General features: G+C 42.9%; 1 protein-coding gene across 2 annotated transcripts in view; it reads right to left on the reverse strand.

Moving 5' to 3' along the window:
- The window catches only part of PTDSS1 (phosphatidylserine synthase 1), a 28,374-nt gene extending 15,703 nt beyond the window's left edge, over positions 1-12,671 (reverse strand). For both annotated transcript variants that reach the window (XM_058802782.1, XM_058802775.1), the window contains exons 1-5: positions 12,426-12,671; positions 7,032-7,123; positions 5,513-5,557; positions 3,284-3,408; positions 136-294 (exon numbers count right to left, since the gene is read on the reverse strand). In XM_058802782.1, the coding sequence (XP_058658765.1) occupies positions 136-294; positions 3,284-3,408; positions 5,513-5,557; positions 7,032-7,123; positions 12,426-12,604 (600 nt within the window). In that variant the 5' untranslated portion in view covers positions 12,605-12,671. The remainder of the gene's footprint in view (positions 1-135; positions 295-3,283; positions 3,409-5,512; positions 5,558-7,031; positions 7,124-12,425) is intronic.
- Positions 12,672-12,777: the final 106 nt, after the last annotated feature.

Raw genomic sequence — 12,777 nt, forward strand, 5'->3', positions numbered from 1 at the left:
TCATCTGGCTTATAAGACTTAAACTGTAAACCTCTACTGAGAAGTAGAGAGCCATCCTTCTAGTAACATTCACTCTTCCCCCAAGACCAATGCACATCTCTTCCCTTTGCAGATAATTAAGATGAAGTGCCCTACCTCAGTGAGCTCCCAGGTGATGCTGATAGTCCAGCAGAGCCCATAGCTGCGGATCAGCAGAGCCTTCATGGCCCAGCCCCAGAAATGTCCAAAAGCAAATATGTCAAAATGGCTGAGGATTCTCTCCCAGGTGATTACATGACAGTTCACTGCATACTCCTGTTAGGAAAAGAAAAAACCCAGAACAAAATTACTCCATCAACACACAACTTCAGAAAGAAGAAACATCTTTCCATCCAGTGCATTAAGCCTGGAATTATAAGGTATTAAAATCAGCATTATTTCATTTTCTTATCCTTCTAAACTGTGGCAAAAAACTTCCAGTATTAAGACTCAGTACTGCCATCACAGCTCTAATTTAGAGGGAAACAGAATGGACCTTGGTGCCTGAAGAAGCATATATTTCCTAAGTGACAGAGAAACAATGAAACCAATAAAATCCATAACAATAAAACCAGCAAACAATACTCCAGAAAATACTTATTTGCCCTTCTTTGGAGTCTTGATTTGAAATTGATTTCTCCACATTCATGTTGCCTGGTATTCAAATTGGGCTCATTAGTGGCTAATCCTCCTCAGTTTCTGATATAATGTTACTCATGTCAATGTTCACTTGAGTATCTTTTGTGTCTTATTTTCCTCATGAAAGCAATTTCCTAGAACCCATTCATATTGAGGACATTCAGCCACAGGCTTGGACTGAAAAAAAATTAGGGGAAGATCAAAGGGAACTTGCAAACGTTTTTTCACAGATGAGCAGCAGATTCCTTAAGAAGACCAATTAATATTCTAGTCACCAATGACAAAGGAACCAGGTTCTCAAAACATGTTGTACAGCAAGTGCTAGAAATCACTGCCCAGAAAGAAAAAATGCATGCCATCAGGAGGCTGCAAATGTGGGGTTCTGTCTCATCACTGGGCACAAACTGAACTATTCCTAACAGGAAACACATATTTTAAAAAATCTTTGCTCTTTAATCCTCCTAAAATACACATTGCCACCTGCAGGTGACAACTCAGCACTGCTCAGTGCTGTTAAATCAAGAATTCTCTTTCAGGCCAGAACTATTGCTAATCCTGCACAAATGAACACTAATCACGTTGAAGATGAGATAGCAGAGAAAGATTTAAATCCTGGCCACCACAAAGAGAAGAAAGCACAATTTCATATAAATCTGTCTAGCAGCAGGCAGCTAAGTCCCGCTGTGGGATGATAGGAGTTGTGTAGGTTACTGTAACTCACCCTTACTGCTGGTGCTTTCTTGTGCCTGTGCTGCTGGCCAGAGAAAGGTGCACCACCTGTTCTAAGGATGGTAAACCTGCAGCTTTAGTGCACCAAGAGAACTGAAACTGGCTCCTTTGCCAGCATGAGAAGCATGGAACACACCACAGAAGGTGCTGGCTCCTTGCTACACTATGATACCTATGATGAGTGCACAATGAGGCTATTTCGAAAGTAAGATTTTTTCCATGGCTCTTGCTTTTTTATTTTATTTTTACTTTTTCCTATCTCATTTTTCCAGCTGCAGTGCTGCCAGTCATACAGTGAAATGTGTTGAACTTTTTTTATACCCAAGCAACTTTGCTAGTCCTGAGCAAGCGACCAAGCTGCAGCCTTCATTACAGCTGCATTTTAAAAATTTACTCCAACTTCAAATGACAATACCTGGATTGCAAAGCAGACCAGGGCAAGTTTCCACTGACTGCTACAGTCAGGGAATCTGCTGTACTGTGCTTCTGTGCCAGTAGTAATACTAGTCCTCCCCTAGCTAGAATAAATTTCTAATTTAAATGACAGGAGAGCCAGGTGAATCTGACAAACCAACAGACTCCTTGTCTCAGCAACACCACTGACACTGGTGCTGGGGCTCCATTTAGCCATGTGCCCTACCCCCATCCTAAGGGCAGGCTGCCCTCACCTCTCCAGCAGCACAGGAGGCTCCTTGCAGAACCCAAAGTCACAGCCCAGAGCTGCACAGCATGTACTGCTGACAGGCTGAGGTGCAGTACCTGAAGCATGCAGTTTTCCAGGCAAGGAGCATGCATGCAGCCCTCACTATCAATCAGCCAGCATGAGCTTACTGCCCTGTGAAGATTTCCATTCCCCCACGTGCTACAGGGCACGAGTTTGCAGCTGATGAGGTGCTGTGCCTTGGTCTGCATAAGCAATAAATTGCCATGTGTGAAAGACAGCCAGTCAATTTCCCTACTCATGAGGCATGAGCCCTATAGAAGCACCTAGCAGTCAACAGATGACCATGGTGGACAGATGCACAAACACGAGGTCAAGGGAGCATGTTGGTCAGATGGTGAGGAGTAATTTGATGTGATAGTGAGGAGGGCAAGATCAGTGATTCTTGCCTCCCCACACAGCCTCCTCTTCTGCTTGGTGCCCAACTGCTCACACAGTTCTGCCTGCCTCCCTGCATAACTCACACCCTTCTCTCAGGCCTCCTTTTACAAGCTCAGCTCTCTGTTCGTGTCCCCACCTGAAGGGGAATGTTCTCCATAAGGAAACTCTTTGCAAGCTGCTCAGTGAGCAGAAGAACAAGCCTGGCTCTCTATGCCACTGCAGATTATGGTCTATGGAAATAATTTCCCAATGGTAACAGCATCAGTGCTCAGTTGCTGACTGACTGGAAGGGAGCAGAGTCCTGCAGTTGCCATACAAACACATACTCCACAGGCTCCATAGCACAACAGCAATGTACTAAGCTCAGAGCAACAAGATGAGACCAAAGCTCTTTGAGTGCAGCACTGTGGCATCAAAAACCCTGATCTGGGACACATACCATACAGGCTTCAGCTTCATTTAGATACTACCTTGCTAAGTCTATTTTCAGTATCCATCCTCATATCTATTACCAAAAAGCATCTAAAACTACCCCACTGCAAACATATATCCTATTCCAAATTGCACACTCATCCAAACATCTACATTAGCAAAAAAAAAAAAAAAATACTGAGAAGACTCTTTTTCACACCAGCTGATGTCAATGTAAATAAATTGTTGACACAAAGGACTTGTTGGTTCTGTCAAGTATAGGCACAAACTTGCACTGGTCATGGAAACAAATTTAGATTTATCCATTCCCACTCATATAAAACATGCCTAAAGTACGTACAGTAAAGTGCCATGGATACATACCATAATATCTGCTTCCCTTGTGGCATATCGAAGATTAGGGTCCAGCCAGTACATCACTGCTTTTACCTGCTCAAAGTTGAGGAAGAGCACGAACACCAGGAACAGAAAATAGAGCACACTGAGACCTGCAAAAAGACTCAGTTTTAAAATCATGCTCAAAACTGCTTGGAACATAGAGTTCAAAAAGCTCTTTTCAAACAGCTGTTCTACAAATGAATTTCTATATGCAGCAGCAACATACAGAAAAGCTGAAGAGACCCCAGTCAGATGGCAATGTCTGAGCACTCTGCCCTTCGTATCCCCTCCTGTGACTAGTGATACAACACATGCTCAACTGCAGGAACAAAATCAGCCTAATCAATTTAGACATGTGCAGTACAAGGCTGTGATCAGGATGCTCCTTAGTAAGAGATACATTAGCATCCAGGATTGCATCAGCTCTGTCCCTTTGCTTTAAGTATTCTTGGTCTCACTAATGTAAGTCCCTAAGCCTTTACACAGATTTCAACATAAAGATCAACTTAATAATGCCACCTGGCAATTCTGAGCTGTGCTGGTAATAAAGAGTAAGTATAAACTAATGCATGTCTGAGTTACTTTTGTGAGCTGGAAAATTTGCTGCTTGAACCTTTTAAAGATAAATATGATTATTATTTCTTTTCACATCATTATAAATTATGGAACACAACTGCATTTAGGAGTACCATTTCACTCTTCCAGTCTGAATAAGGTTTTTTTTCTTAAAAAGAAAAACTTATTGCCCTAGGTGTAGCACTGTGGGCAGATGAAGCTTTTGTTGGGACCATATCTTTACATTACTCACAAGATCCCAGATATCCAAGACCACATTTGGAGGAGGTATACAAACACCATTTCCAGAGCTTCAAATGTATCCTGCAGCAACGTCATGGAAGGCAGAAAGATTAATGTGAATAAACTTAGGATCTGCCATTCAAAATAAACTGCAGCAATTTTAAAAAGGCCTTTTAAACCATAACCAGGACTCACATGCTGATAGCCCACAGTGTACACCAGAAAGCAACTTTTGTTCAGAGACACATACATGCACAGGAAGTACGTGCATGGTCCTGTGCAGTCCCTCCCAGAAACACAAGGGCAACAGATGTCACCCTGCTAAATGAAGCACAGCCTGCAGGCCAGGGTGCATCTGGAAATGTTGAGGATGTACCAGTCCTGCCCTTCATCTACTGAAGGGGTCTGAGAACTGAAACACAGCTAAATGAACCACACCAGAAGGAGAATTACACAGGGAAAAATGCTGCTCCTGATTTTGCATGCAGCCTTTTCCCAAAAGTACAGGGGTCAAGCTCTGACAGCATCAACATTGAGAATGACCTTTCACTCTACATGTGGTGAAACTTGAAGTGAGCAGTAGGATCTAGTGTTTGCAGTAGGAGTAATGTTTCCTAAACTTTCCAAGAAGTAGGTTTGTTTAATGAGAACTGTCTAATCAGCAGTATCCTCTCAATGTCAACAGATGAGTAATCAGCTACTTTGGGAACCTACTTATTTTTAGATATAAGGTGGCAGGAGAGAGGAACATTCAGTCTGCCTAAAAAATAAGCAAATGTGCAGTCTAGTATATGCTCTGTGAACCCTGAATTATTTAAAAATAAAATTCCTCATGATTTTGCTGTGTAATTCAGATGCTTAAGGAGCAGGATTTCACTTGTGAGTTTTGTAGCTAACAGAATTATTTTTGGAACTGTAAATGCAACTGATTTTTACAGGTACTTTTAATGAAATAAGTTAAGAATATGAATACATACATGTCAAGAATATTCATAAATGTTAACCTATGCAATTTAGCAAACAAATAAAGTAACAGCATATTTTGCCAATAAGGAAAAGAAACCAACTACTCAACTGTGTTTAAAAATCAGACAGCATATGCAGTAGCTGGGGTTGGAAGAGCTGAAAGTAGGAAAGGTGTGGGGGAAGGAGATTGGGAAGCACAAAACAGGATTTGTAACAGAATTAATGATCCCTTTTTCGTGATTTCATTTACACCATCCCAACACAGGGTGACTACAATGAAATTCCCAGACATAACTAAGAATAGATTATAAGCAACTGCTCAGGAGCAGGAGGAAAGTAACATTCACACAAGTTTGACACACAATTATGTTTCATGACAATTCCATTCATCAGAAAGCTAAAAAGGCAGGTCCTGCAAAATCAATGCAAAAGTTGGAAACACAAACTTACCAAAAACCATCCTCCACAGAGCAGGGTGAGGACGTGTAAAGGGTCCTATAGACAGCAAACAAAAAGCTTATTAGGAGACAGTCAGTAAAAACCACAAAATTTATTTTTGAGTCATTGCATATGACTACTTGGCATGAGCATGGATCAGTTCTTCATCAAACTATGTAATACACCTGAAAGCTGGAGCTCTATGCTGTTAAAAAAATTCCAGCAGATTTCAGAGTGGAAAAAGGAGACTGCCAGTTGGTAACATGAAGACAATTTTTCACTGTTTTTATGGAGTCATGTCCAGAACAGTAGCATGCTGTTTGTTCAGCAGACACCACATCTCAGGTGTCACCTGAGGATGTCCTGACCTGGTTTCCAGAATGCAGCTTGCTCCCAGTTAAGATATCCCATACAAATTTGTCTGTGTTAACAAAAAAACATGGTCCTTAGTCTTCAGACCCACAAGAAATGTTACCAAACAGGCCTCCTGGAATTTCCAAACTGAGCATCATATATAGCTGACAAGAAGGAAGACACCTATGGTCTTTACTGGTGTGAAAGATGAAACTGATTTGTTAGACTAAAAACCTCTCAGCTAATGTGAACAGCAGAGAAGGTAAATCTGGTGAAACTGGAAAACATCTAAAGATGAATCAGACATTTAGGTAGCAAGAAGTGGCTCAACAAATATTTTCAGCACACATTGCAGACCACTCTTCCACCACTGTATGCATCAAGCTGCTTTTTCTCTGGCATTCAGTTTTTTGTGCAGCACTTTGTGAAAAGCATGCATATAGAACTTTAACATCTGGGGAAAACATATCCCAACTCTGCAGTACAAAGCTGCCCTGCACATGATCACTATTTTTTCCTGAACATTGCCAACTGTCATACAGTTTAGACTTAACCCAAGAATCACTATTTTGCTGACAGGAATAAGCAAAAATTAAAAAAACCAAACCAGACAAACCACGTATAAGCATTTCTTCCACAGAATTAAGCGACACAGAAACGTTCTTACACTTTTATTTACTTTCTGCTCCTCACGCAACTACCAAAACTTTTGTCCAACTTTAATTTCTACTGAGCAACTGAGGTTTTACATTGTAAATGCAACTTAAACCATTTGTATTACTATCTTCTGGTAAGGTGCTGTGTCTGAGAACTTTTAGAATTATACTTCTGTTGAAACACACTGAGGCAAAGTTCTCCTAAACATTATTTAAGGGTCTGTTAGCATCATTACTTACAATCTGAGCTGCAACTGCACATCTGCAAATAGGACACTGATTTTGAGAACTTAACTTCCTTGTTAAACACAGACTATAAATAACAAGCTATAAATAACACTTATCTCTGCTCAGTATGACTGCAACCCATTTTTAGACTGTTCCTTAACATAAAAGAATTCCAATGAGTAAAGAAAAATACACTGAAAATTGATATTTAAATAAAAGTCCAAGTAAATATAGTGGCAATAAAGAGAAACATTTAAAAAACACAAAGAACAAGCTGTATAAACCTTACTCACCATTAGGAAAAGCTAGAACACTGATGATTAGAAAGAAGAAAATCACAGAGAGGATACCCCTCCAAATATTATCCTCTGGTACAGAATCATCCCTAAAGAAACAGACAACACAGTATTAAAGTACATTATAAGGATGAAGTCAAAAGGCTCTCAAGATACATTATTTAAATAAAGAATAAAAGGAAATTAAATATAAGAAATATGCATGCCCATTATGTTACAAGTTAAGACAGTAATTGCACTGAATGATTTTCACACTACACTTCTGGGTGTCTCCTTCTCACAGGAGGGTTAAATATTTAGTAAACACATGCAAGCCATTAGCATTGTTAGAAGTGAGTGTAGAAATAATGATCAAATTTAACATAAGGTGAAAAAAAATCTTCCTGCTTTAATACTTACAGAAACATCATTGAATTACTTTTACACAGCAACTTTTACTTTTACACCTAAACTAAAACTTCTGGAAGCCTGGATGCAATTCCTAGGTTTCCTTCTGCTGTTTTGGTGCTACTTACAATATCTTTCACTTCCTTTTGCCTATCCTCAACATCAAATGCCTGAGATGAGGGCAGAAATAATTATTATAATCAGTCTTTAGAAATAATGAATGTACAGCTTAGAATCTGTAACAGAGACACAGCACAACTTGAAAGACCCAAAGAAAAGTATCAATTACTTAAGATCGATTAAGCCAAAGCTCTGATTATAGCATCATGCATCCGTTGGGCTGCTGTTACATTATAGCCAGAAGACAGACCTAAGAATTCAGATTGGAATGCTGAGGCAAACTTGACAGAGCCCTTTCTTTTCAGGCAGGTAGAAGATTAACAAAATAACTCTCCCCTAACTTTACTAACCAGCAGACAGTTTCTGGGATACTTCAGTAATACAAAAAACCAAACTTCAGTCTATCATAGTATAAACAGTGAATATTTCATAATACCCACTACAACTAAAGTCAAAGTTTTACTATCTGGGTAGTTAGCATGCACTTAGGATCAGTTTATTCATTTGAGTATACTTGTTTATTTATCCACAACACAATAACAAAATAATTCCTAGCAAACTTTGAAGGTATAAAGCTCTTCCTGGAAGAGCATCTGTCACATTTCTGGGTGGTTCAGTAAAGAATCCATGACAGCATAAATGCTCTCCACATTAGATACTTGCTGCAGTTAGAAAATATTTCTCACTTAGCCAAATTATTTTTCTTTTCCTCAAAACTGAACCTTAACAGCTTCACAGCAGGCTTTCATCACTGTGAGGCATTTAAGCACTGTGTTAGTTTAAATGTATGGAAGGAAAAAGTGCATTAAACACAAATGGTTTCTCTGCAGGCCTTAGGGACTTCCCACAGCATTTTTTTTTAACCAGCTGAGTTCAGCCTTACCAGTCATTTTCCAGCAGCCATGCTGCACAGGCTGACACTTTATACCAGCCATAAACTCCAGGTCCCAGAGCTTAACTCAGGCTCCCTTGGCAATCCCAAGACTCATGCCATCCAGTGCACTTCTGGCCAGAGCCTCCAGCTCTGATGCAGCAGAACCATATCCCTCTTTTAACACATGTAAATAACACACTGAAACACTCTGTCATGGCTGCCACCAAGAGGATGAACTGGTGTTTTCCTTTTAGATAGAACAAATAAGTACAGTTGCATCACATCAATTCATCACAGCCAGCAAAGAAGTGAAAGACATTGTGATCACATCACTTAACTGCTGCACCAGGTGAGACTAAAGGTCCTCCCTTTGCACATCAGGATTCTGAGTACTACTCAGCTTCAGAAAAGCTCTCCTAGTCATGTTGGCACCACTTCCCGCCAAAATCAACAAAGATGTATGCAGGGTTAAACTGCAATTCATTCCAAGTGAGTGGCAAAGCATTTTACTTTGGCTTGCAGGTACATTTCACAAGGGATAGACACCCAATCTTCTTGCCAGAAGCAGGTAAGAACTGGTGTGAGCAGAAACTTACTGCTGCACACTAGCTGGTATAAGAATTATAGTGTTTACCTGGAAGAACTATTCTGGGGAATGCCAAAGGGAAAGATGCAATCATAACAAGCTGCAATTGGGAAAATGTACTAAATCATCTCCTTACATAGCCCAAGAATTGTTGACTCTGATTTTGAAATACAGCATTCATGCAGCAGAAGCAAGGTCTCTAATGCTTACATGGGAGGACAGATGAAAATTCTCAATTTTAACCCACTTTATAAGGGCATTTATCAATTCTGTGGCTTTTTAGAGAAGAAATTTGAAAAAACAAAGAGCATAAAAACTGCATAATCTTTATCCCTCTTCTGTTCTTCTCCAGAGCAGTAGATTACAAAAATGTCAACGAATGAGTTGTTACGTCACCAAAAAGAAGCTGAGGGGGGAACTCAATTGAGGAAAAAATAGCTAGGACACTAAATTTGGAACGTGGAAGAAAGAGGAAAAACATCTTCCATAAACTCAGCCAACCCTAAATACAACTAAAGAATCCAGTTTAATCAAGCCCATTAATCAAGGGACATGCAAGACAAAAGCCCTACATCCTACAGGTCCTACTCCTGCTTCCACAAACCCAGGCAGCTTCATCCCAGAAGCCACTAGTCTGTCACCCTCCTCAGTCCTGTTGTGTCCCACAAAATATCCCCTCCAGGACTCACTCCTGCAGGCTGCCTCTGGGCTCAGGGAGGGCCACACTCCTCTATCTAGGGTGGAAGAGGACAGGGAAAGCTAGAGCCACTCCCCACCTCTGCCCTGAGGCACAGGACAGAAGCAGTGGAGCCTCTGTCTGGCTCATTCAGCAGGAAACAACCAAGGAAGCTGCAGCCATTGTCAGAAGCACTAGAAGGATGTGCTTTAAAGAACAGAATACTCTCTATTACCCACTTTAACACAGAAAAATTAAAAAACACATTTCTTTTGGATTATTATTATTATTATCATCATACCTGAAGATTCCTGCTATCTGAAGTTCAGTTTCACCCTTATCTGTCAGCTCAAAGACAGTAGCAGCTGCTCTCAGTGATCCTAAGGAGGACTTCATGTTATGTATGGCTTGCTACACACAAGGGAAAAGCATTTTCTAAGTTCCTCAGAACTCTCCACATAATTTTGACACAAAGCAATTATAGAAGAGACAAGAATTTAAGGAACACAGAATTTCCTCTGTCTATGGTGAAGTTCCTGAAAGAATAAATTTTACTTCACAACATCAGCATGAATCTATCATAGAAAATCCCCCACTCAACAAAGTGCCCAGGAGAGCTACGGAACAACTGACAGCACGGGAAGCAAAGAATCACTTGTGACACCTTACAGGGAAGTCTACAGGGCCTTGTGCCCAGCAAGTGGGAAAAAGAACTTAAACATCACCTTAATTGCATGAGTCAGTGTAGACTCAATGCAATAAGCTAATGGAAAGGAGCACAGACTGTAAAAGCATGTGAGAAAGTATCTCCTCTTCCCCAGTCTCTCAAAGAGTGTATATGGTTTGCATAGTGTCCCAAATGAGGCCCAGAGGCAGCACTCTGATATCAATCAGATCTATGAAACTCCTACAACAGTTGAAAATAGCAGGACGAGAGGGGAGAAAGTAAAATCAGAGTACCTTCTACAACCTGAGAAGAGGAGAAATAGAGAAGAGTTAAACAGAAGTCAACTGGTATTTAAACACAGGAAGTGAGGCAGAGATAGACAGAGGGAAGAAAATGAAACTGAAGAAGTCAGTTAGAAAGACACACCAGCAATCCTCTTGGAAAAATGCAAACAAACATCCCAGAAGTGAAGCAATTTTATTTGGGCCTGGAAGACTCCAAAGCGCTGAAATTGCTTCTTAGCTCACCCTCTGCTTGAAAGAATTAATGGCAAAATTCCTTCCCCAAAGGTGAGCAATCCATTAATCCTCCAGAATGACACTGTGATGAAAATTTCTTAGTGAGTCAGAACTTTGACCTAAATTAGCCCTTCAGGGGAAAAGTGATGAGGCAAAGGGACGAGGAGCACTTGTACCAAAGGTCTGTAATTAAACATTGTAACAGAGCACAGAAATACATCTCTGATTTTGGAGTTAAGAAGGGATCCAAGTAGAACAAGGGATGTGCTCACCAAAAGTATCTCCCTTGGGGCCATACACATGTTGAAACAAGAAAAGGCACACCTCAGACTATCTGCACTATGTTACTTTTCCTTATGGCCCTGTCTCAGCTCAAGCCAGGCTTGGCCATTATTTCACAGCTGATGAAAACTAAACATTTGATTCTTAGAATAAGACAAAATTACACACTGAACTGTGTATCAGGCTTAGTGACAAATAATAATCTTCTTACATCAAATGGAGAGTTGTCATAAATTAGTGTTTTAAGGTCGCTTTCAAGGGGGGATTCGCCACAATCAGAGTTTAAGCCACAAGACCACTGAAATCCATGACTGCATACACACAGTGCCACAAAAATTTAAATGAGTCTAAAACGCACTGCACTACCTAGCCAAAACCTCACAGGAATCACTGCCTACGTACAACACAACTTAGTCTGCAGGAGGATTATACAATCATCTTCACATCCAGTGGGAAGCAACAAAGAGTATACACAACTTCAAAAAACATGCAGGATACCCCTGAGACTGCACTGCTATACCCCTTGATTTCAAAGCAACGTTCCTGAAAAACCTGTCCGTTCCTGGCAGTATGGCCACAGATGACTGCAGGGGTGATGCCCACAGACCCCTCCCTCCCTGTGGTGCGCCAAGGATGTGGCTAAACCCACCCATGCCAGGGCCTGAGCCCTGCTAAACCCACCCATGCTGAGCCCACCCGTGCCAGGGCCTGAGCCCTGCCAAACCCACCCGTGCTGAGCACACCCGTACCAGGGCCTGAGCCCTGCCAAACCCACCCGTGCTGAGCACACCCGTGCCAGGGCCTCAGCCCACCCGATACTGGCCACAGACAGCGTGGGGTACAGAAGCGGTGCCACAGAACAGCCACTGCCGTGCACCGCACGCTTGGGAAACCATCTACACGAGTGATGTCACCGCGGGGCTGCTCGATAGCCTAATAAAGGCCATTTCTGGCAACTCCTTGAAACACACATTTTAGTAGAGACTTTAGCAGATATCCCCAGAACGATGACCAAGTTCCCAGGAAACCCAGTGGGGATGATGCCCGCTCTGGAAAGGAGGGCAGGATGCCCACTCTCCATTCGGCACGGGCCTGCCGAGCGGGGGTCGCGGGGCGCTGCAGGAGCCGCCCGGGGAGCGCGCCGCAGGCACGGCCCGGCCGGAGCCGCGCTGCCCCTGCTCGCCCCGGGCCGGGCACCGACCCTCCCCATTCCCTGCCCGGGAACGCCGGGGCTGCCGGCACCCAGGGGCGGGGCTGCGGCTCCCCGCGGCGGCCGCGCACCTGGTGAAGGCGAAGGCCATGAGGCTGAGGATGGTGAAGCTGAGTAGGGTGATGGTGTGCGGGCGGTAGAAGAACTCTAGCGTGATGTCCTCCACCTGCTGCTCATTGATCATGCGGAAGTGCAGGCGGTAGTTTACGTCGTCCTTGCTCAGGGTCCGGCTCCCCACGCACGACGCCATCTCGCCCCCTCTCTCCCCTCGTCTCAGCGCGGCTGTGGATGCGCGGGGCGGCGCGGCGCGGCCCGAACCAGCCCGGCCGCCCGCCCGTGCCGCGTCCCGCCGAGCGCAGCCGAGCGGGCCGAGCGGGGCAGCGCCGCGCCCGCCGCGCCGAGGGGCGGAGCTCGCCCGGCCGC

Source organism: Ammospiza caudacuta, chromosome 1, assembly GCF_027887145.1.
Source record: "Ammospiza caudacuta isolate bAmmCau1 chromosome 1, bAmmCau1.pri, whole genome shotgun sequence".
Classification (NCBI taxonomy): domain Eukaryota; kingdom Metazoa; phylum Chordata; class Aves; order Passeriformes; family Passerellidae; genus Ammospiza; species Ammospiza caudacuta.